We start from the raw sequence: 24,517 nt of genomic DNA, 5'->3' as shown, positions 1-24,517 counted from the left end.
AACAACGCCCAAAACAGCAAGGAAATATTCAACATCGTCAAAGAATTTACCAACCCCACCGCCGGCATCAACGACATCACTCCCTCCCAAGTCCTCTGCGACTCTCTATCCTCATTCTTCCACAACAAAATCGCCGAAATACATAACAGCTTTGAAAACCAGTCCAGAGACCAGTCCACTCCACCCACCTCCGACCTAAAACCACACTTACACAACCTTTGCGCCTGGAACCCAATCACCACCGAAGACACCATCCACCTGATGAACTCCATCCACTCAGGATCGCCAACCGACCCTTGTCCCCACCACATCTTCAACAAAGCAGGCTCCATCATTGCACCCCATCTTCGCGATGTCATCAACTGTTCCTTCAAATCCGCTACCTTCCCGGAAAGCTGGAAACATGCCGAACTCCGCGCCCTCCTAAAGAAACCCACAGCAGACCCCACTGAACTTAAGAACTACCGCCCCATCTCGTTCCTCCCTTTCCCTGCCAAAGTCATCGAGTAAGCCGTCAATAGCCAGCTCGCCACCTTCCTTGAAGCCAACAAATCCCTCCACCCCCTCAGTCCGTATTCCGAGCCAAACACAGCACAGAGACCGCCCACATCGCAGCAACAGACGACATTCGAACTCTACTGGACAACAGAGAAACAGCCGCCCTCATCCTTCTTGACCTCTCCGCGGCCTTCGACACAGTCTGTCATAGCACCCTCATACAACGCCTCAACAACGTAGGACTACAAGGGAAAGCATTGGACTGGATCATCTCGTTCCTCGCCGGAAGAACCCAAAGAGTCCGCCTCCCCCCTTTTAAATCAGAAGCCACCAAAGTCATCTGCGGCGTACCACAAGGATCATCATTCAGTCCTACCCTCTTCAACGTATACATGAGTCCCCTCGCATCCATCGCGCGCCAACACAACCTCAACATCATCTCCTACGCAGACGACACTCAGCTGATCCTATCCCTCACCAAAGACCCAAACACCGCCAAAACCAACTTACACGAAGGAATGAAAGAAGTAGCCGAATGGATGAAGAGCAGCCGTTTAAAACTAAACTCAGAAAAAACGGAAGTCCTCATTTTAGGCTCATCCCCCTCTGCCTGGGACGACTCATGGTGGCCACCGGCCCTGGGAACCGCACCCATACCTACGGATCACGCACGTAACTTGGGCTTCATCCTGGACTCCTCCCTTTCGATGACCAGACAAGTCAACGCAGTCTCATCATCTTGCTTCAACATCCTAAGCATGCTCAAAAAAATCTTTCGTTGGATCCCCACCGAAACAAGAAAGACGGTCACTCACGCATTGGTCACCAGCCGACTGGATTACGGAAACACCCTCTATGCCGGAACCATAGCCAAACTACAGAAAAAACTCCAACGCATCCAAAACGCCTCAGCCAGACTCCTATTGGACATCCCTCGGCAAGCTCACATCTCCGGCCACCTGAAAGACCTCCATTGGCTCCCCGTCAACAAGAGAATAACGTTCCGTCTCCTCACCCACGCACACAAAGCCCTCTACAACCTAGGACCCGAATGCCTCAACACGCGATTGTCCTTCCACACCCCCTCCCGCCAACTACGATCGTCCAATCAAGCCCTCGCCGCAATTCCGCGCATCCATAGATCCACCATGGGAGGAAGATCCTTCTCCTACTTAGCGGCTAAAACCTGAAACTCTATCCTCACCCACCTCCGCCTTACACAGAACCACCTCTCCTTCAGAAAGCAACTAAAAACTTGGATTTTCGATCAGTAAAGCACCCCCCTCCCTCAAGCGCCTTGAGACCCTCTGGGTGAGTAGTGCGCTATACAAATTTCTGAACTTGAACTCGCTATCATTATAACTAGTGACTCACACCGGGCTCGACCTCAAAGATAGCCAACATCACCATTATCAGGTATTCATAATCATCTCGAGTAAATGTTCCATTGTATAAGGTAAATGCTCTTGCCATCATCTTTAAAGCCCACCGTATGCAGCACCAGTGTCTCATATTTGCTAAGTAAATGCGCATATTAGAAATCAGTCCTGATCATTACCACCGCATTTAACCTGTCAACCTCGGAATGTCTCGCACCCCATTGCAGATAAGTGCGCCTGTATAAAAGCAGGCCTACCGTTTACAAAAATATGTACACATGCCCTTTCCCATGCCAAAATCTCAGCCACTGGACGCCAATACCGTCCCAAATGCTGTTACCGGCAAAACCATCCCAGTTCGCATGCAAAATCTTATCCACTGGACACTAATACTGTCCCAAATGCCCCACTACTCCCCACTGATACCGTGTGTCTGTATGTCTATCTTCCCGATGCCGTCAGTGTCATGTTGTTAAGCACACAACATGTTTGGGTTCCCATCTCCTTTGGAATAACCGCGTCGTATCTCATCCGCGTAACTGGCGTAAATGCCCACTTCCGGTTTACACTCCAAACCTGTGATAACATAGTAGAAGGACTATACGCGTCCATGGCAACAGCGGCCATCTTGTAGTGTTCAAAATGTAGGTTGTATATACAAAGTATCATCGGAAATGAACAATTTTCAATATTGAAATATATATAATTATCCATAGTTTCCCAATATGAGCACCATCAAAATGCGTGTGAATTGGTCTATCACCGGGGCTAAAATATCGAATCTCGTCAAAACATAATCCAAGGAGTGAGGAAGTATCCATTAGCGGAACGGTTAAGATGATCCACGAAATGCCGTGGTTGTGGATCATCTATTGTGCACGCCCTATCAGAATGTGTGCGAGCATAATTCACAGAGATCTAAAGGTAATTCATGTGGACTATAAATTTGAATTTAGTTGACATACTCTTTTGTACTGATGTGGTTGGTAGTTCCTTGGTCCCGTCCGTTAGAAGATGATATATTGGGAGACCAAGTTGGTGTCAGATATTTAAATCTGCAATTGAAGGACACAAGGAAAAAGCAATTTTATACTGCTTGATGTAGAAACGCCCCACCTACTCGTTGCCCCGGTTCCTAATGCCCAAGGTGTCATTAACATTTAGTGCTTGATTGCTACAGCAGTCAGGAGACTCCATTCAGTCATAGATTCATGGTAGTGCTAAGTAACTGAATGAATGAAGTGCGTCGTGTCACTGTCAGTTTCTCCCCAACTTCGAGGATATTAGGTAACTCTAATCATTTGTTTGCATTGTTAATTGAGATGTAGAATTATTAATTTCAATTACATGGTGTGATAGACGCCAGTGAAATGAGAAATCCATAGGCTTGGCTAAGATGGAAAGTTAAATGTCTTCTGCTTTAAATGCCATGACAGTTCGACCCTGAGTAAAAGCTTGAAGCTTTTCCAAGGCTTTCAGAAACTTCGTTTTTGTGGGTGTTATGTCCACATTTATAGCATGTTCTCTGTTGAGATTTTCCCTTTTTGGCATGAAGGGTATATTAAGGGAAATGGACAGCTGGGAAGTATAGGGGCTCATGTGAGTTGCTATGGCGGAAATGTTCAGTGAAAGGCGCCATACTTGGTGTGGGCTGTGGACTGTGCCTAAAAACGGTAAATAAAAAATAATAATACTGTGTGTAAATAGTCTTTGGAATAACTACAGAAAAAGCATAGAATGATTGTTTGATTCAAGTAGTAGTTTGACATAATATTTGTAGTACAATGAAATATATTTTTTTTAGGTAGAAAACTTGCTAATTAGCAACCAAGGAACAATCAAACTTTGCGACTTTGGCAGTGCTACTACTATTGCACACTATCCAGATTACAACTGGTCTGCACAGAAGCGAGCTACTGTTGAAGATGAGGTGAGAACTTTACATTGCCCTTTGCGTGCTTATCACCTGTTGTCTTTTTCAATAATAGCAACTTAATGATAACCACCAGTCAAAGTAAATGTGCCTTAAATTTTTATGGTAAAATATTTGTTGTTTCTATCTAGTGTTAATGCGACCTGTCTTACGTATGTAGTTTCCTCACAATTCTGTTAAAAAATGTCTTTCAAAACAAAATAAATTTAAATGGGGAAGGGTAGATAGTGTATCTCCTTTTATGGTGCATCACATAAGTAAGAATGTTATGGTGTATCACTTAAGGTGGACTTGTTCACAAGACGTAACCTACTATATAGACTTAAGCTCTGTTTATAGACAGTCTAAAATAAAGTGCAAAAATGGCATGTAGTTCACAATAATTATATTAAATTTGTTTCTGAATCCAAAGCAGTAATTTGTGTTCCCTTGACTGTATTAATAAAATATCTATTCAAATGCACATCACCACCAATTGCTGAAAATGATGCTAGAATCCATTTTGTTCGATTCTGCTGCCTTTTAAAAACCATAACAAGTCGGTTAGCACTGTAAACCTACTGCCTGCCCTAAAAAACTAATTTCAGATCGTGCAAAAGTACAGAGAATTACCATTCATTTCCAGTTTATAACGAAATACAGCTAGCGCTCAGACATGCCACTGCCTATGTTTTCTTGCACTGACTAAGGGATTAGACCAGATAGCTGGGTACTTTCTGGTTCATGGGATTCTGTCTGATATCCATAAACAGGATCCTAGGTATAATATTTTTAAGAACATAGTTTTAAAGAAACTATGCCTATAAGAGGCACATATTGCCTTTTTTGGTGTCAACAAGTGCAGTTAGCCAAATTGGCATACATTTGGTCGAAAACACCACTGAACCACACCCTTTTTAAAACCCCATTTTAAAGGGAAAATGTAGCCTTTAATACGCTGTGCATTCACAGTGCTAGTTACACATTGGAAACTCCAAAGTCACCCAGCCATTCCATCATGCAATGCACGGTCAAAGAGACTGTTTTTCCTGCTCACCAGATTAGGGCTCCCTGAACATTGTTGCCTTTCTAATGCTGTTTTTGGCTGCATATCTGTTTTTTCATTGGGTTTTGGCACCATTAAACCTGTTATAATCTCCTTTACGTTCTTACAATATTTGTGGAGTAAGTTCTTTTTCTCCTATCTTTTACTCTGAAGTGTTTTTCTCACCTTACAGATTTTAGAACCATGCCGGCTCTTTTTGCCCCTCATTTGAAGTATAGCAGTCCTGGCAGGATGAATATGATGTTTGAGTCGTGTGTCTCCTGGATTTACACTCCATCACAAGGTCTAAACCTCGTTTAGAGATGCTTTACAGGGAGGGAGTTTATCTCCGGGTGAATCAGGGAGAAGTAGCCACTCTGCCTTTCAGCCCATCAGCACCACAGAAGTAAGAGTTTTGTACCTCCTTTTTTTTTTTTTATCCCTAGTGTGATCAGATCTAATTCGCCTTTTGGGTCCTTCAGTGCTGCGTCTTGAGTCACCAGTGCTCCAACTCAACATCGAGTCACCAGTGCTCCCAATCAATATCGAGTCACTAGTCGTTAGCGTCTGGATTTCCCTGTTGGCGTGTGGTCATTTTTAGGTCAAGGACCGGAAATGCTGGCTTGCCAGCTTCCGGGAGGAGATCTTATGTTTCTTAGTAGGGCTGAAGAACCCGCCTCCCTGCCCTGTCTCTCCTCCATTGGCTGGCTTCCTAAACGGAGGCCAGCCATTGGAGGAGAGAGCCGTCCCTCCAAAGAAGCTCCGTCTTTTTCGGATTCGGGGGCGTAAGTTTTGCTGTTCTTTAGACAGTGACGTTGTCTGTCACTTAAAACAGCAAAACCACGCCCCCGAATCTGAAAAAATCGGAAGCTGGCGGGCTCCATTTTGCTGGTCGAGCAGCGTCTACCAGGACATGAGGTAAGCCTCTGCTCCCCTGTTTGTGCCTTTCTTTGTGCCCCTCTGCTCACCTGTTTGTGCCTTTATTCGTGCCCCTGCCCCCGTTTGTGCTGTTGTTCTGCCCCCCCGTTTGTGCCGTTGTTTCTTGCCTCTGACTCCCTGTTGGGCAACCCCTTCCCTCCGCCAGCACGTCTGGTTTCGGTTGCGCCGGAGAGAACTGAACAGCGCGTCCCTTTTAAGCGGCTTCAGAGGGTAGAGCCAGCGGCAGAGAGTTGTGTGACTGGGGACGGGCTGGGACCTCCTTGTGGCATGGTTGGTGCGGGGCGCTCTCCAGTTGAACAAAGCATTTGGTATGGGCGAACTCTGTTCTTGTCGGTCCTACAGATAGAGTTGAGGGTTCGGCATCTTCAAAGAGAGCATTGGTATAATTAGCCTTGATGTTTCGGCTGCGGAATTTTCGGTAAATACTCGGGTTATACAGTGCGTGGGACACGGATCGCTTCAGAGGGTATTCGAAACAGGTCTTGTTGTACTGCTCCTTCTTGGACAGAGAGGCATCGTTCCCACTCTGGATGAGATTTCATGGAGGAGCGATTTCTTTACTGGTATGTGTGTTCGTTGGGGCCTGAAATGTTCTCGGGATACATGGAGCATCTGGGCGCAGACCCTTGGACACCGGGTGCTGACCAGATGGTATGGCTCGCCGACTTGAAGCGCTGCTCACGAAGATGTTTGGCATAGAAACTGGGGAGCTGTTTTATCCAACATAAGATCAGTTCAAGTTGTGTGCCCCACTCGAGGATCGGGTATTAGGGGCGCAGCTCGAACTGGCGGAGTTGTACAGCGCACCCGATGGTTACTGAGGTGTGGTATGAGCCTCCTGACTCGTTGCTCCAACCCCTGGGCACACAGGGGTTTCAGACTAGAGGGGAGAATCCACCGCCCTCTTAGCAGAATCAAATGCCCTTGATTATAGACAGTCATTGCATGCTGGAAGCTTAAATTGGCGCGCTTTTCCTCTGGGTGGGTGTCTGTTGCTGTGGGAGAAGACACAAGCATGTTAGAGGGCACAACGCGAAGGCCATATAGAGATTGTTGCATGGGGAGGCATGTCTCGGACATTACATATGCGAATCAGATGCGATTATTAGGGGACTTTTTGGTGCCAAAGTTGAACCTGTACCTGATTATTTCTTGCATACCTGGCCCTGCGCAGGCAGACACCCATAATTGGTGACTCATGCCCAGCCGCACAGTTAGGGGTATAATGAGAGGCAACTTCGCCTTAGAACACTCTTGATGGATGGAAGAACGGCATGTACATCATAGGTTTGGGGGATTTCAAACTTGGTGTTTGATGTGGAGTTGGTAACTAGCCATCCGGCCTGTACGTTCAACTTTAATGGTCTTTATTGTATCCTTAGCATTACCTTAATTTTACCGTCCTGCTTTTAATACTCCCTTATTAGGTCGAGGACCGTAGGCTGCGCTTTCGCAGTTCAGCCCGAAGATTTAATGTTTCTTAGTACGGGGCATTAACCCGCCCCTCTTCTCCATTGGCACGCCTTGTAAATCTGTCTGAAAAGGACAGGGCTTACATCATCTGTTTGCAGCCCTGCTTGTGATTGATCTGGTTTTTTCGTGCCTATGTTCCCTCCTGCTTGTGATCCGTTTTTTTCGTGCCTCTGTCTGTGTGTGTGTGTGTGGCTCTGTGTGTGTGTGTGTGTGTGTGTGTTTGTGTGTGTGTGGCTCTGTGTGGATAGCTTTTTTTGTAGGTGGCTTTATGTGTGAGTGGCTCGGTCTGTGTGAGGGTGGCTCTGTGTAGGTGGCTCTATGTGAATGACTGTGGGTGGCTTTGTGTGGGTGGCTCAGTGTGAGTGTAAATGCAATAGGTCATGCATTTGCGAGCGCTTAAGCTATTGGCGTTGTAAATGACAATGCCATTTATTTAACGATTAAGCTATTGGCAATGTAAATGCAATGCCATTTATTTATAATTTTTTTTAAAAAGTCATGAGCAATGCCAATAGCTCTACCTTTAATAATGCCGAGACCATTGCATTGTAAATGCTTGTTCATTATTTTCTTCTCCGGGAGCCATGAGTGCTACAAGGGTTTCTCTCATCATTCCTTTGCACCAAGAGGCCAGACACACACCAATATCTACACAGAATGTGACATCCTGGAGATGCATCATGGATGTGCCATCCTCTCCTGAGGCACTGCCTGCTACAAAATCTCCCCTTGGTTCCATTGGTGGATGATGATTATTTAGCTCATGGGTACTTGCAAACATTTGCCCATGCACCACAAAGTAGTCTGAGGTGTGACCGAGGGCCACACTGATGCCAGCAGGGTGGCGGTATGGGGGGGGGCTGGGTGGATTTGGGATTGTGTAAGGGGGTCTAAAAACATTTTTAAATAGACAATCATTTATTTGCAGGTAATCTAAAGTTAAGTGGTGCAGGACCACCATAGTTACTTCATTCCTTAATTTAACCTCCAAATAAAGGCTTGCCTGTTTCTTTTTTTAAACTTTGGATATTAGTGCTCAGCAAGTAACCAGCAGCTTGTGCTGCTGTTCACTAGGGGGCTGTACTTTGTAGGTCACTGCTTTAGTTGGCCCACTGCGCCACTACCTCATTTGAGTATCAATCCTTCATAGCCAACTTATTCAGCTCTGCAAAATAAGAGACATGGCCACCACAGTACATTCCAGGATGAGGCACATATACAAGGATCATCATTATAGAAGGGTGGTATTCAAAGAACGGCCCATGGGTCACACGCGGCCCACAGCTGAATTACTGCACTACTGAGAACTTAAGAAAGCACTAAACATTAAAAAATATGTTTAAAAAACATGGGACAGCATTTATTTACGGTCTAAGTGAAGTAAAAGAAAATAAGCAAATAAGGTGCCCTGCAAAACTTCATTTGGTAACACATTCATTTTTCAATACATCTTGCAACAAACGTGTTAAAATGAGTCTCTTCAATGTTCAAAAAGTATATTTTATTAACACGTAGAAGGGTTACTCCTTAGTACATAAAAAAATACATTCAGAAGTATTTTATTTAAAACAGACTAATTTCAAGAATGAGTGTAGTAATATTCATGCCTCCTCATACCCCGACAACAGTGCCAGAGGCAAGTCAGTTGCCACGAGAACCCTCGTGGTAATAAACAGATTTCAAAAAAAAAAATTAGAACTCTCGTGGTGGTCAGGATTGTTATACATGGACAGCATTATAGTTTATTAAATCAAACACAAGAGCTTTGTACAGAATATATCCCGAACTCTTGTATTTCAAGGTGCTCTTATGTATCATAGTGAAGCAAAAGGAGGCAAAGTGAAATTAGACAATTAGCTAGGATCAAACAATTGGTTCAAGTGGGGAGGCCAGGATCAATCCTAGGTTGTATAGTTGCACGTTGTGGAATTTTGTTTAATTTCAATTCAATAATCAAATTACCTCCGTTTTACACTTGCCTCTCTCATGGTTGAGCAAGCAAGCAGAAAGGCTTACTCCAAGGTGAGGTAGATGAATAGCAATTCAGATACAGAATAACTCCTTATTATCTAATTATGACTCTTGTAGAGACTAGTGGCTTAATTTGGAGGACAGTATGGAAAACAAACCTCCATGACTCTTGAATCACACCATGTATGTGATTCGCTTCCCACAACGCCCACTTTTACCCCCACAAAACCCACATTCCACCATGCTGCCATTAATGCCAACCCCCGTACACACCACATACCATAGTTTGTGGCCCCTGGGGAAATGTTTTTGAGTACCCATGTTCTAGATGCTCTAGAGAAGCTCTGTCCGATTTCACAGATTCCAGACTCCCTGATGAAATCCTGGTCTTCTGGATCACATATGAGTGTGGTCTCTATCCGGTGTCCAGGCACAACACCTCCTAGAGTTAATCTGATGTATGATGTGGCCTAATTTCATGAAGATGCAAAAAAGCCAACTACAAAACTAAAAACAAAAACTACAAAAATGTCCCCTAAGGAATTATTACTCAATTATTTCTAATTTGTAATTAGTCACAACACGTGAACATACGTTAAATCATGCATGGGATTATCATCATGTATCATTAATTATTATGATCAAGATTCAAACAATGTAATATGGCAACAATAATACTACTAACATTCTAGATCTTGTTATAAGTAGTATACAACATCTTTTGCTTATTTGTATGGACAAACAAAATACCATACATCACCAAGTTTTCAGAACATAATGTGACAATTTCAAATTAACACAAAGGTTCATCTCTTAGCAAATCGATGCCTTCAGATGCTGACTGGTTTTTCTGCTATATTGTATTTTTTTGCTATTCTCTAGATCAGGATAATTCCTGTTATTTGTGATGCTTTAACTGTTTACTTAGTTTCCTGCGGATTTCTAGTATTAGAAACTATGAGCACTGTGGCATTCTATTTTACTTTGTGCTCTTGTTATCTTGTGAGTTTTCAAACATTTAGTATTTTTTTTTTTTTTTGGTGTAAAACTTTTATTGATATTCATCATCCACGTTACAACAGTACAATTACACAGTAATCATGACAGGAGATAAGAACAGAATGTCTCGTACTTCTACACAGCTATTCAGCCGACAACCCTCCAGTCCGGCAGCACAGGATGAGGATGATATGGCAGACCATCAGGATGTAAATATCGGAGTCATGAAGTTTTACTTTTAAGGTTCATTTTTGTTTTTGTTCCAGTTATGAAAAATCAAAACCAAACCAAACATAGTGGCTCAATAGTAGTGTATAGACATGAAGCATTATAGAACATAAGATACTAGTAGATCACGCCGACCCCCAACCCCAGGCCTACCCCCTTCACCCCCCCGCATAGCGTGAGCTGAATTTCCAACTATAAGAGTACATTTCTAGTCCTACCCCGCAATGACCCACAGGTTAATCAATCATTCCCTCTTCATCCTCTGAATCCTCGTCTTCATCCTCCTGCAGCGGGTCACACAGGTCCCCCCTGTACCTATTCCAAGCCTCCCACACCTTGTTCCACTTCTTTGGGTTCGCTCTGAGTTTGTAGACAGTTCTTTCAGTTATCATCAATTTGTCCATGTTATTACACCATAGCGCCAAAGTAGGTAGCTCCGCTTCCCCCCATCTCTGCGCCACATCACGCTTCGCCACCATTGTTCCTATTGTAACCCATTGCTGTTGTCTGAGGTTAAGATCAGTGCCCTCCCATATATTCAGGAGACAAAGGCGCGGTTCGGGTGTGAGGGAGGTATCAAGGGCCTGTGAGATCGTGCGCATGACCTGCTGCCAGTATCTGGCAATGAGAGGGCAGCCCCATAGTGTGTGCAATAATGTGCCATCCTCCCCACATTCCCTAAGACAATGAGGGGAGTCAGCCCTGTGCATTTTGTGTAGGGTGGTCTTCGTATAGTACGTTCTGTGTAGTATTTTTAACTGTATGAGCCTGAACCTGGCCGAAACCCCAGCCTCTCTCGGGGACGCCATTGCGGCATTCCAATCCGTCTCATCCATAGCACCCAACTCATCCTCCCATTTTTCTCGCAGTTTCTGTAGGGGGTCTGGGAGATTATTTAGCAATTTACGATATGTGAGCGAGGTGGCCCTTGTTTGCATGAAGTCCGTGAGGAGCCGGTCTTCTAGGGGGGAGGATTCCGGGACTGTGGTTCCCGGTTCCAACACCGCCAGGAGAGCGTGTCTGATTTGGATATATCTGTATGTTTCTGTGGGGCCCAGGGCATATTGTTGTTGAAGTTGCTCGAATGGAACCACCCCTGTGGACGTCCAGAGATCTCCCACCGTAGAGATGCCTATATTGTCCCACTGGGTGAACCCTTTACTGGTCCTTAGGCAGCCCAGTTTTTTGGTATCCCAAAGCGGGGTAAGCTTCGTAATGATTCCCTTCCACTGTAGCTTGGTGAGTGCCCTGTACCATAAGGCAACTGTGTGTTTAGTGGGGCCAATCAGGTCCTTAAGGAGACTTGGGTTATAGAGGGGGGCCAGGAGACTTTCTGTTCCCAGTTGGGCCCTGTCCGCCATGTATGCCGGGTCGGCGTGTGATGCATGGATCCACTGGTTAAGTACCTTGAGTTGGGATGCCCAGTAATAAAGCTGCACATTCGGTAGCGCAATTCCACCATCGTACCAGCCGCGGTTAAGCTTGAGGTGAGCTATTCTCGGGGGACGCTCACCCCAAAGCAGAGTGGTGACAACTGCGGTGATTTTCTGCAAGTAGGAGGGCGGGATCACAGCTGGCGTATTTTCAAAGATGTATAAGAGGCGCGGGAGTGCCATCATTTTAAACAGTGCAGCGCGGCCTAAGAGTGTGAGTGGCAGTGACGACCAGTGTCTCACGTCTGCCTTCAGACGGAGGAGGGGGGGCGCCAGGTTCCGGTCGGTAAAGACGGCCGTATCGCTAGTGACATGGATGCCCAAATATTTGAAGGAGACATCGGTCACCACCAACGGACAGTGTTCAGGGAGGACTGGCCGAGGGCCCTTCAAAACATAAAGGACCGATTTCGTCCAGTTGATTGTGTAGCCAGAGGCCGCACCGTGTTTGTCGCAGAGTGCCAATAAAATCGGAACACTCAGTTCGGGGGCTGACACGTACACCAACATATCATCCGCATACAATGATATTCTATCTTCCCAGGTCTCCGTCCATCTGATGCCCTTCAACAGTGGTGTCGTTCTGAGAACGATCGCAAGGGGTTCAAGGACCAATGCGAACAGCAACGGGGATAAGGGGCAGCCCTGGCGAGTCCCACGCGCTAAAGAGATCGCTCGGGAGATATGGCCATTGGCCGCCACATGGGCTATTGGGCCTGTGTAGAGTAGTCGGATCCATGATAGAAACTTCGGTCCGAAGCCCATCCGATGCAGAACTGCGAACAGGTACTGCCACTCTACCATATCGAAGGCCATCCTGGCGTCCAGTGACAAGATGGCCGCCGGTTCTGTCAGGGAGTGCGCTCGTGCCAAAGCGCCGTGCACTCTACGGAGATTTAATGCCGTACTCCTGTGCGGCATAAAGCCGGACTGGTCTGGGTGGATCAGCTGGGATAGGTGTGGGGTCAATCTATTAGCAATAACCTTCGCCAGGATCTTCGCCTCTGCATTGATGAGCGAGATCGGGCGATAGGATGTACAACACTCTGGAGGTTTATCAGGTTTTGGGATAGCTACTATCGTTGCCAAGCGCTGGTCCAAAGGTAGCGTTCCGGTCTCACGGCAGTTCTCGAACATGGCCAACAATGGTGGGCCTAGTGTGTCTGACATCGTTTGGAATCATTCGATTGGTATCCCATTGGGGCCCAGTGCTCTGCCCGTGTGCAGTGCGCCTATCGCCATACGGAGTTCCTCTACCGTGAGATCCGCTTCTAACTCAGTTTGCGCCTCCGGCGTTAACACCTCCACTTCTACATCTTGAAGTGCCAGTTCCGCCCTTTCAGCCGTGACCACCACCTCTGGGGTGTACACCCCTTGGAAGTGGTCTGCCAGGAGGTCTACGATCTTTGGAGGGTGCGTGTGATACGTCCCCATTTGGTCCCGTAACTGCAGAATGTGCCTGCCTCCGTCCCGCTTTTTGTCCAACCAAGCCAGCAATTTGTTGGCTTTGTCGCCCACATCATATACTCTGCATGCTGTCGATTCTATACGCTCCAACACCCTTCGGCGGAGAAGATCGTCATGTTTTTGCTGGCAGAGAGTCAGCGCGTGTCGAGTGGTCTCTGACGGTGTGGTCATATGAGTCACATTAGCCTGTTCCAACTGCAGTTCCAGTTCTACCAGTTCTAGTTTTTGTTTGCGTTTATGATCGGTTATGGTCGCAATGGCCTGGCCCCTTAGTACCGTCTTGTATGCTTCCCAGAGAATCGTCGGTGAGGACACCGACCCGGAGTTCTCCTGGAAATAATGTTTAGTGGCAGTTTTGAGGGATTTTCGGATCGGGGGAATTTTGAGGTAACCAGGGTAAATGGGATAGAGACGTGTGCGAGCCGTGGCCGAACAGGACCGTGTAGCGATCAAGGGAGAATGGTCTGAAATACCCCGTGGCGCAATCTGTACTTTGTCAAAAGTGAGTTTGCCGCCCCCCAGTGTGAGAAAATAGTCTATGCGTGACAGGCAAGCATGGGTGGAGGAATAGTACGAATAATGGCGATCAGTAGGGTGAAGTTGTCTCCAAATGTCTACCAGACCCTGTGCCTCCAAGAAGTCCCTGAATTTCGTTGGGCCAGTAGGGAGGGAGCGAGCCGGGAACCTGTCCATATCAGTATCAGCCAATGCATTGAAGTCTCCGCCCACTAACATATCCCCTTCCGGGAGTTCCAAAAGAAATTTGCCCAAGTCCGGAAGTGCCGATGAATGTAGCGCTGGTGGGATGTACACAGACACCACGTTAATGGGCACGCCCTCCCATTGCCCACACACCGCCGCGAAGCGGCCATGTTTGTCCGCTTTCGTGGAGTGATGTATGAATCGTGACTCCCTCTTCACCCAGACACCCGTCCCCCGGGACCCCGAAGTAAAGTCCGAGTGTATTAACATGCGGTATCCTCTCCTATCCAGGGCTTTGGTGGCCATCCTCACTAAGTGGGTCTCCTGGAGGAGGGCGATATCACAGTTCAGTCTTTTAATACATTGCAAGACCAGCCCTCTCTTCACTTTATCTCCTAACCCCCGAACATTCCAGGACACTACCCGCAGCGGTGGTACCGCCCCCACCCCAGTGTCATGCGTTACTACAGCAGGTTGTGGGGGATCCGCCATCTTGTGATCAAGCGTGCAATTGGGTGTCCTAGAGGGTGGGACGGAGCCATTTCAAGTAGGGAATTCCCCAACCCCGTGCAACGAAGCGTGTGTTTGCGCCGATTCAGTGTTCGAGGATCAGAGGCAATATACCCGGTGCCAGGAATACGGTCATATGTGACTACTAGCATTTTCAAAATGAGAAGTAGAGCCAAACAGTTCAAACCAATCAACCAACATAACCCCCCCACACCCAACATCCCCACCCTCCCTGCTTCCCTGCTACACGGACTCCAAACTGCCCGCCACCCCAATTTAGCAGAGTGCTTAAACCCACCCCAATGAAAACACACAGTTACTTGCTCGTTGGGGGTGAGGAGCACTCCGGAATTAGCGACCCCTCATACCCTCCACGGAGGCCCTCGGCCCAGTGTCCTTGGCGGTTCCAGCCACAGTTCCAAACTTCAATAGCACGTACATGTGTTCAAGGGTCCACCTCCAGACTTAGAGTAGCCTCATCTCGTACCGGAGAGCTTCTGCCACTGTTCGTACCCTCGGCTCCTGCAGCGCTGCGATCAGAGTGAGGCGAGCCGTTCTTAGTCCGTCCAGGGCGGCGAGAGTGAGAAGCAGGACGCCAGCCGTCCAGCCAGTCTCGCGCAGTGCTTGGGTCGTCAAAAAACCATGTCCTGTTCTCCGCCACCACCCGGAGCCTGGCTGGGAAGATCATAGAATAAGGGAGTTCACGTTTCCTAAGTTCCTTTTTAACATCCAATAATGTTTTTCGCCGCCTGGCCACCTCCGCCGTGTAGTCCGGGAAAAATGCCACCGTTGAGTTGAGGATTTTCACCGGTGGCGAGACACGTGCCGCCTGTAGGATGATGTCCCGGTCGCGGTAGTTAAACAGTCTCGCTAGGATTGGCCGCGGCGCGGCCCCTGGTTTTGGTTGCCCTCCCGGGACTCTGTGGGCTCGCTCCACAGAAAAGAAGGTCGACAGGCCTTTGGGTTGAAGATGAGTCTTGATGAGTTCCTCCACGTATAGATCCGTAGCCCTCACACCTTCAGACTCCGGAACGCCAAGAATGCGTACATTGTTCCGCCTGGAGCGGCCCTCCTGGTCGTCGAGCTTGTCCTTAAGGAGCTTGTTCTCCGCCATGACCGCTTCCATGGCCGTCTGCAGTTCCGAAACATCCTCCACCAGCGATTTCGTGACAAGCTCTAGAGAGCCTACCTTTTCGGCCATCTTGTGAAAGTCAGCGCGGATAAGGGTGATTTCGGTCGAGATAGAGCCCACCGTTGTTTGGACCTGTGTGAGAGCCTTCATAACATCATCCAGCGTCGCCTTCTTCGTTCCCCCAGACTCGCCTGGTTTTACGGGGGGAGTTCTTCCCTCCGCCGGAGGGGAAGCGGTCCTATCGTTTGTAAAGCGGTCGATACGAGTCTGGGTTGTGCCGCCTTTCACACCTTTCCCGGCCATCGTTCGATCGCGGAGGGAATACAGTTCGTCGGTCCGGTGGGGTATCGAGTGAATGCGCAATCACTACGCTGATCTCAGTTCAAGATGGAGGGGGCTTCCGTTGCTAAAAGCGAGACGCCTTGATGGACCCCGCAGGGCAGACTGTCGGGCAAAGTTCGGATGACAGTCTTAAGAAAGTACGGCCACCCTTCCAATGAGTCTCCGCTGGAATGACGCGGAGCAGGACCGTCACTGGGTGTGGGCCTCTTGCACCGACCACTTCCTGTCTGTAGCAACCGAGCAGGCTGCACTTCCGGTCGGTCTCAGCGATCACTTGAGGGCCCGGAGGTGGGCCTGTGCTCCGGTCGATTCAACATTCGATGATAACTCCGTCATCCAATGCGCGATTTTCGTCTGGGAACCTGCCGCCAGTCCCGCCCGGTCCCGGGCGTTCGGTGCTGCCGTTGGAGGTAACAAATAGTCACGGATTATCGTGCGGATAGATGGAGAGGTCGCTTCCTCGCCGGAGCTAGTCCTCTATGCTGCCGCCATGTTCGGCCGCCAGCCACGCCCCCCCCATTTAGTATTTTTTAATTGTTTTTTTAGGAATGTGTATGCATTTTAGACCTTTCTCTTTATATGCTGCATGAGTATTATCTATTACCTGTGGGGCTCTCTTCTTGTTCATTTCCTTTGTCATGTTGTGGTTACTGTGATCCAGCTTCACACTGTCCACTTGCTTTATCAGATACTGTTTTTGACATAATGTATTTTTCTTATATTGTTTTACTCACTTAATCTACACTCTCTACTTGTATTCCCATGTTTCCTTATATGTACTTGTATTCTTTTGTTTACTACGTCTCTCTCTTTTCAATTTCATTTGCTCTGCTCTTTTCCATCTATTATTTTCTATGCTTCATTAACTATACCTTATCTGTTTCTTTTATTGCATAATATGGGGGTTCCTTTATTTACTTTGCTTCCTTTAATTTTCTTTTCCTTTTCTTCTCAAGTTATTATTTATTGTATGGTAATTTCACCACACATTTCATCATTCTCTTTATTCATTGTTTGCTTTTCTGTTTTCTAGGCTCTTTCACCTTTCATGTGATGGTCCTTTTCTAATGCATTCCTTCCCTATGATATTGTACTCGTTATTCAACATGGCGTTATTCATCTCTTTCAGTGGTCACTCCATTTTGGATTCTTTCATATATTTATTATAATAGGTTCTAGTATTTTCTTATGCTTTTATTTTTATGCATTATTATCTGTACTTTCTATTCTCTTTTCTCCCCCCTTCTTCTAATGGTGCTGCATTTCTCTATTCCCCTCATTTAACTTTCATACTTCTTTCATTCTATCTTTTGCATCTCTTTCCTTTCTTACATTATGCAATATGTCTCGCTTTTATTCCATTTCCCTTGTTTATTTTTTTATTTTTCTCCTCCTGTTATTCTCTTATTGTATGATTCTTATATCATGCTTTTTCCGTTATACTGTATGTATTTCATGTTAATGATATATGGCTTTCCATATTTTTCTTGTTGTAACTGTAGGAAGGTACATCCTGACTATGGTTGCCCCCAACTTTTTGCCCTGTGTTTTAGCTGGTTTTGGACATAGTCGACCTGGGACCCTGCCAATCAGGACCCCAGGCCTACTGCTCTCTCTTTAAAATGGATTCCATGTACCCTAGGTGCATTTCCAATTGGTACTGGGCCACCTTATCAGACCCTGTAACTCAGGGCGTAGGTGTACCCAGGGCCGCCAGGGGCTGCAGCATGTATTATGCCACCCCTGGCTGGCCTCCTAAATTTGACACAACTGGCTGCATGACAGCTGGGGCGAAGTCGTGTAATCACCCTTTGCTTTAGATATAGTAGCTCTATATCTAACCATACAATGGACACCCGAGTCCCTATCAGTCACTCCTATGGCAGGCCTTGACAATCCTGAAGGCAGAGTGCATGGGCTCGCGTGAACTGTGTTCTGGCCCGAGCCGAGCCGGTTGCACCTTGCGGAGAAAAGACCCAATGGCTGTTCCATGATAACGCGTGCCACATCGGTAACTTCGGTGTCGCGTTATCAAGACATGTCGAGTAAGGTGTCATACGAATCGGGATGCTGCCCACTCACCAACTCTGGCGACGAGGTTAGCATTCCGCCCTTCTAGAGGGACACGACATGTACGTAACTGTGAACCCCGGTTAAAGTTAACGAAAGCCTCAGCTCCACAAAATGGATGCTGCCACCACAGACACGAGTCTGACCTCCTGCTGCTGGGAGTCCTGCCAGCGAGGAGCACTTGGACAAAGGGTTTCCTGTCGAGGGCGGTGTTCGCACCGTCCCAGACAGGGTTTGTGTATTCTGGGTAGGTAGGGCTTTTGCGAGAAGGTGACTGCGGAGTGGCACCCCGGTGCTCACTACGCATCTGCCGGTTAGAACCAGTTCCAGGGGCGACAGCCCTGGCCTGGGGAAAGTCCGGCAGGGGAGAGGGGTGTAACTACCCCCCTTCCTGGTCCCACCCTTAGGGCAGGACCTAGTCATGTACCCACCCCTTTCTTTAGGATAAAGGCCGGAGCGGGGACCCTTCCAAATTAGATCATCTTTGAATCAAGAATACTTTCTACGAAAGGACTTCAAGACTCTTCTCAAGATTTCTCCCTTGTGGCTAAGGAGTAGTCACCCTGCATCAGCGGGCACCATCTAAGAACTCTGCGGTTTGCTGTAAGTCCTTCCTCAAGGAATCCGACGGCCCAGCTCGACGAGAACCGGCTTCCCTGGCACCTCTGACCTCTATCCACGTCATCAGCTCAGCTGTGATCTGTGGGTGCGACGAGACCTCGAGGGACCGGCCATCATCAGAACCTGCACGCTCTTAAAAACCAGCACGACCATCGAGGTAACTCTCTGGTGAGTGCTCTGGGGTCCGAGAAGCCCCGACCCTGAGCCGCTCCAGCACCGAAGTGCGGTCTCCCAGCATCTCCACGATCTGCGTGGGGCCCTTCTGCTCGCTGCTCAGCACGTTGTCTGGTCACTAGCCGCTGGCTTGTGTCCTTCTGTGACGACATCCGAGAATCATCACTGCCGGTCTGGTTGCTCCAGACTGGCCCTTGCTTCCATCTTTTCGAGAAGCACCCCGGACCCTCCTGGTCCACTCAAGACGCCGACAGCGACATCCGTCGTGGGACAGCTCGCACCTCCACCGTGGTCGCCGACAACGCCTCCTGGTCCGTGAGACTGCAGAGCCTAGCGTCGCCCACTCACCTGGTCGAGGTGACGGCCAACCGGTGCCTTCCTGGTACCCTCTGACTACTGGCTAGTAGTACGAACTTGGTCCCCTCTGCTTTCAGGTTTCATCAATTTCCGATCCAGGCTTGGATCCCTACGAACTATTCAGCACTGGTCGCCGGCCAGCAACTCCTTTTTCTTCCGGCTCCTGGCTCGGGGCTTCTCGGACCCCAGAGCACTCACCAGAGAGTTACCTCGATGGTCGTGCTGGTTTTTAAGAGCGTGCAGGTTCTGATGATGGCCGGTCCCTCGAGGTCTCGTCGCACCCACAGATCACAGCTGAGCTGATGACGTGGATAGAGGTCAGAGGTGCCAGGGAAGCCGGTTCTCGTCGAGCTGGGCCGTCGGATTCCTTGAGGAAGGACTTACAGCAAACCGCAGAGTTCTTAGATGGTGCCCGCTGATGCAGGGTGACTACTCCTTAGCCACAAGGGAGAAATCTTGAGAAGAGTCTTGAAGTCCTTTCGTAGAAATTATTCTTGATTCAAAGATGATCTAATTTGGAAGGGTCCCCGCTCCGGCCTTTATCCTAAAGAAAGGGGTGGGTACATGACTAGGTCCTGCCCTAAGGGTGGGACCAGGAAGGGGGGTAGTTACACCCCTCTCCCCTGCCGGACTTTCCCCAGGCCAGGGCTGTCGCCCCTGGAACTGGTTCTAACCGGCAGATGCGTAGTGAGCACCGGGGTGCCACTCCGCAGTAACTTCCCACAGTAACCATGCTCTACATTCGTTTTACAGACTCAGTATATTTCTTGCTCCCAGCACCCCCATTCTTCTTCTTTGCTCGGAGGGGGTCCGGCCTCCCTTGGTGCTGCTGTAGGTGCACCCAGACCCATCGTTAACAGTCTAGGTTTCTTTTTCCTTTTCTTTCTATTTTTGTTCTCCTTTTTGCACCTTTAATACTTTTTCTCTCTCTATTCATATTTGCTTCTTTCATATGTCTTGGCTCGGTCTACGCTCCATTAGGTTCCAAAAAGCAATTTTTCCTTCGACTCAATCGCCTCCTTACAGAAATAAATGCCACCCAATTTCTCATTGGAGGTGACTGGAACTTGGCTCCAGACCCTGTCCTTGACAGAACAGGTTGCCTTGGTATCGTCAATGCATCAGATAGAGCCATTTTGCGTGACATTCTTTCTGACACTGGGCTTATTGATCATTGGAGACTCAGCCACCCTGGGGTAATACCTGGTTAAATACAGAGTTGTCTTTAAATCACAGTATTCTTAAAGATGTGATGGTAAGGGAGGGGGCAATGAAAATACTATGGTTGAAATACATAAGTCATCATTCACTGCCCTTGGGAGACCCGATCTATACACAACACCTTCAAATATCAGGAGGGCAGACATTGTATGAATCAAGCAGGAATTCCAGGGGAGGGCCCGTCTAGAGAGAGAGGAGCTTGAAGTTAACAAACCATCAGTAAGAGCACATTTAGCCCTATCCTCTTCACCCTCTATGGAACCTTATTTGCAATTTGTCACTAAACCCTTGCACAGATTTTTTTTTGTTTTTTGTGGAAAACCTTTATTGAAAATTCAAAGCACACAGCTATTCAGCCTTACATCCCTGAGGCTAGGCAGCAATATAAAGGACGGAGAAAAGGTGCACAAAACAATTCAAGGAGCAAATCAGGTTTAATTTTATAATATAATTAAGAACCTAAGAGAACGATAAGCAAAACGATAAAGAAAAAATAAAGGGAAATAAGGAAAAAGAGAAGGGGGGGGGGGAAGTGGCAAGGTGTAACATAGGAGCGGCAATGCACGATTCCAGGGGGCGAGTGGGACCTTGTAGCGCTCTGCATTAAGCATATCGAAAAAGCATACAAGTGTGGGGGGGAAAGGAACCAGGAGTACGTTTAAGTGAAAAAAATATGGCGGAAGGAAGGGCTAGGGAGAAAGACGAACCTCCAGCGGACCTGTATCGGGGGTCACACAAATATCACCTCTGTATGCATTCCACGCACCCCAGACAACCCCCCACCTCTTAGGCTTACCCCTAGCTATGTACACAGTTTTCTCACGGAGCATACACCAGTCCATATTGGTTTTCCACAGTCCCACGGTGGGGGGTGTCGGGGCACCCCATTTTTGAGCAATGTCTCGCTTGGCCACCATGTACCCTAACGTGACCCAGCGGGTTTGAGCATTAGTGTAATCAAACGGACCCCACACGTTCAACAGGCAGCGTCTAGCTTCCGCAGACAAATCCACACCAGTCACCTCACGAATAACCACATGCACCCGTTCCCAATAGGAAGCAATGACCTGGCATTCCCAGATGATATGCATGAAGGTGGACAGTGCACCGCATCCTCGCCTACAAAGACCATCCACGGAGAGCCCCATATGAATCAGCCTGCGGCCGGTTACATAAACTCTGTGGAGTATATTCAGCTGGACTAATCGCAGCCTAGCCGAAATTGCTACTTCTTTGGGGGAAGACACTGCACACTGCCAATCCTCATCATCCAATTCAATCCCATCACGCACCCACTGATCTCGCACATTCAACAACAAATCAGTCAGAACATTTATCAGTTTTTTATAGGTCAGGGAAATGGCACTGTCAGGCATATGGCCGTCCAGCACCCTATCTTCCAGCGGGGACGACTCGGGGACCTTCTCACCAACAGGCAGGGCAGACGTAAGGGCATGTCTCAATTGTGCATATCTAAAGTACTCTGTGGCACCCAGTTGGAATTCAGTCTGCAGAGCCTCAAAAGACTTAATTTCCCCCCTGGCCATCACATCAGCCACCTTGGAAATGCCAATGAGGTCCCACCGGTCAAACCCCTTCGAGTGCCACAACCTACCCAACAAGTCGGAGTCATAGAGGGGAGTGGCCATAGTAAGCCTACCCTTCCACCCCAGTGCCTTCGTAATGGCCCTCCATATGTGCACAGCGGTCTTAGTGGGACCAGTCATCTTTCCGTCCAGAGATCTAGAGTACAGCGCTCTGTAGTACATCCCATCGTTCAGGAGCCAACGGTCCATGGCGTAACCCGGACTCTCCGCCGGTCCATAAAAGCCGTGATTAAGAGCAGCCAATTGGGAGGCCCAATAGTACCGGCGGATGTCAGGCAAAGCAATACCGCCATCGTACCATGGGATAGTCAGTTTAACTACAGCGATACGCGGCCTACCCTCCCACAAGAGGGTCCGCTGTAGACCTTCAACGTCCTTGAAGTATTTGGAAGGAACGGGGTCCTGCGTGTTCTGGAGCGCGTACAAGAATCTTGGCAGGGACATCATCTTGAACAATGCCGCTCGGCCCAACAGGGACAGCGGCAGCCTTTTCCATCCCTCCACATCGCGCCTGAGGAGCGCAAGAGGGGGAAGCAAGTTGTTGGTGTATCGTGCCCGGGCATCCGTTGATATATAGATACCCAGGTACCGAAATCCCTCCTGCGAGACCTGTATTGCGCAGCCCCTAGGAGGGCGTGGGGTGTCTCCGCTAAGCACATAGAGATAGGACTTCGACCAGTTAATAACTAGGCCCGAATACCCACCATAAGTGCTCAATACGTCAAACACCACAATCAAGGACCGACAGGGGGAGGTAAGATAGAGCAGGATATCGTCCGCGTACAGCGAGACTCGATCCTCAAACCCCGGTGACCACTTGATCCCACAAATGTCAGGGTGGGTGCGTATCCAGGCAGCGAGCGGCTCGAGCGCTAGAGCAAAAAGGAGCGGCGACAGCGGACAACCCTGTCTAGTACCCCTGCGCAAGGCAAATGAAGCCGACATCCGGCCGTTGACCGTTACATTGGCCAACGGGGAGGCATAGAGAAGCCTGACCCAACTAATGAAGTCGGGGCCAAACCCAAACTTAGACAACACTGCCCAAAGAAAATTCCATTCGAGGGAATCAAACGCCATCGTCGCGTCCAGGGAAGCCAGGACAGTCGGCTCGCAGAGTTTGTGCACCCGCGCCATGACAGCGTGAAGCCTCCGAAGATTAAGAGCAGTGTTGCGGTGAGGTATAAAGCCCGACTGGTCCGGATGGACCAAGTCGGCGATCACACCCACCAGCCGGTTAGCCAGTAACTTAGCCAAAATCTTGGGTTCGGCATTCAGCAGGGAAATCGGGCAATACGATCTACAAAGGTCCCTGGGCTTCCCTTCCTTATGAATGACCACAATAGTGGCCAAACGCTGGTCCAGCGGGAGTTCACCGGCCTCCCGGGCCTCCAAAAACATGCGACGCAGGGGCACTGCGACGGTGTCGGCCTTAATCTTATAGAGTTCCACCGGAAGACCATTGGGACCGGGAGCCTTGCCAGATCGCAGGGATCGTATCGCGAGCGCCACCTCATCAGCCGTAATGCCCCTGTCCATGTCGTCACGCTCGGTGTCCGACAGGCAAGTGAGCTCAACTTCCTCCAGAAAAGAGGCCGAGTCCGACTCAGTCAAGATGGAGACCGAGGTATAAACCGTCTCGAAGTAGTCGGCAAAAGCCGAAGCAATAGCACTGGGGTCAGTAACAACCACCCCGTCCTCACCCAGAACCTCAGGCACCACACGGGAAGCCATCTCCCTCCTATCCAACCAGGCAAGGAGCTTGCCCGCCTTGTCACCCGCATCATAGATCCTCCCTTGCTGTTCCCTGCCCATCGCCTTGGCAGCGTCAGTGGCAGTGGCTCGATACTCCGACTGCTTTAGGGAGAGAGCGTGCAGCAATTCGGGCGTCGGGTCTATTTCCAATTGAGAGTTCAGGCCCTCAATGTCCGACTCCAACCGCACCATTTCCTCATCCCTGCGCCTGCGCACCTCGGCTATCAGGGAGAAGGCTTCTCCTCTTAGGACAGTTTTGAAGGCCTCCCAGAGGTACAAGGCCGACGATACCGAGCCCGTGTTCTCAGTGAAGTACAGGTCGATAGCTTTGGCTAGGAGGTCACAAGTTTTGGGGTTGCGAAAGTACCAGGGGTTGACCGGCGCCACTCTGGACGTTGCCACAACACCAAAGTCAAACGACACCCAGACCGGAGAGTGGTCCGATATACCCTTGGCCATTAGGCGGGCTCCAGAAACGGTCGATGCCTGGACCGCCGGAGTCAAGATGTAATCAATCCCGGAGAGGCTTCCGTGCGGGCCCGAGTGAAAGGAATACTGCCGCTGAGCAGGATGTAAAAGTCGCCAACAGTCAATAAGACCCATAGTGCTCAAGAAATTTGGGAGCCATGATTGCGCACTGTGAAGATCTCTGGACGGAAAACGGTCAAGGGTTCCCGACACCGCC

General features: G+C 48.6%; 1 protein-coding gene across 4 annotated transcripts in view; it reads left to right on the top strand.

The window, feature by feature from the left end:
• The window catches only part of GAK (cyclin G associated kinase), a 1,908,861-nt gene that overhangs the window by 318,664 nt on the left and 1,565,680 nt on the right, over positions 1 to 24,517 (top strand). For all 4 annotated transcript variants that reach the window (XM_086961822.1, XM_086961820.1, XM_086961821.1 and 1 more), the window contains exon 6: positions 3,682 to 3,807. In XM_086961822.1, the coding sequence (XP_086817948.1) occupies positions 3,682 to 3,807 (126 nt within the window). The remainder of the gene's footprint in view (positions 1 to 3,681; positions 3,808 to 24,517) is intronic.

The sequence above is a fragment of the Lissotriton vulgaris genome, chromosome 3_1, assembly GCF_964263255.1.
Source record: "Lissotriton vulgaris chromosome 3_1, aLisVul1.2, whole genome shotgun sequence".
Classification (NCBI taxonomy): Eukaryota; Metazoa; Chordata; class Amphibia; order Caudata; family Salamandridae; genus Lissotriton; species Lissotriton vulgaris.
Note: the sequence above shows the minus strand (reverse complement) of the source record. Positions and strands in the feature narration are given on the sequence as shown.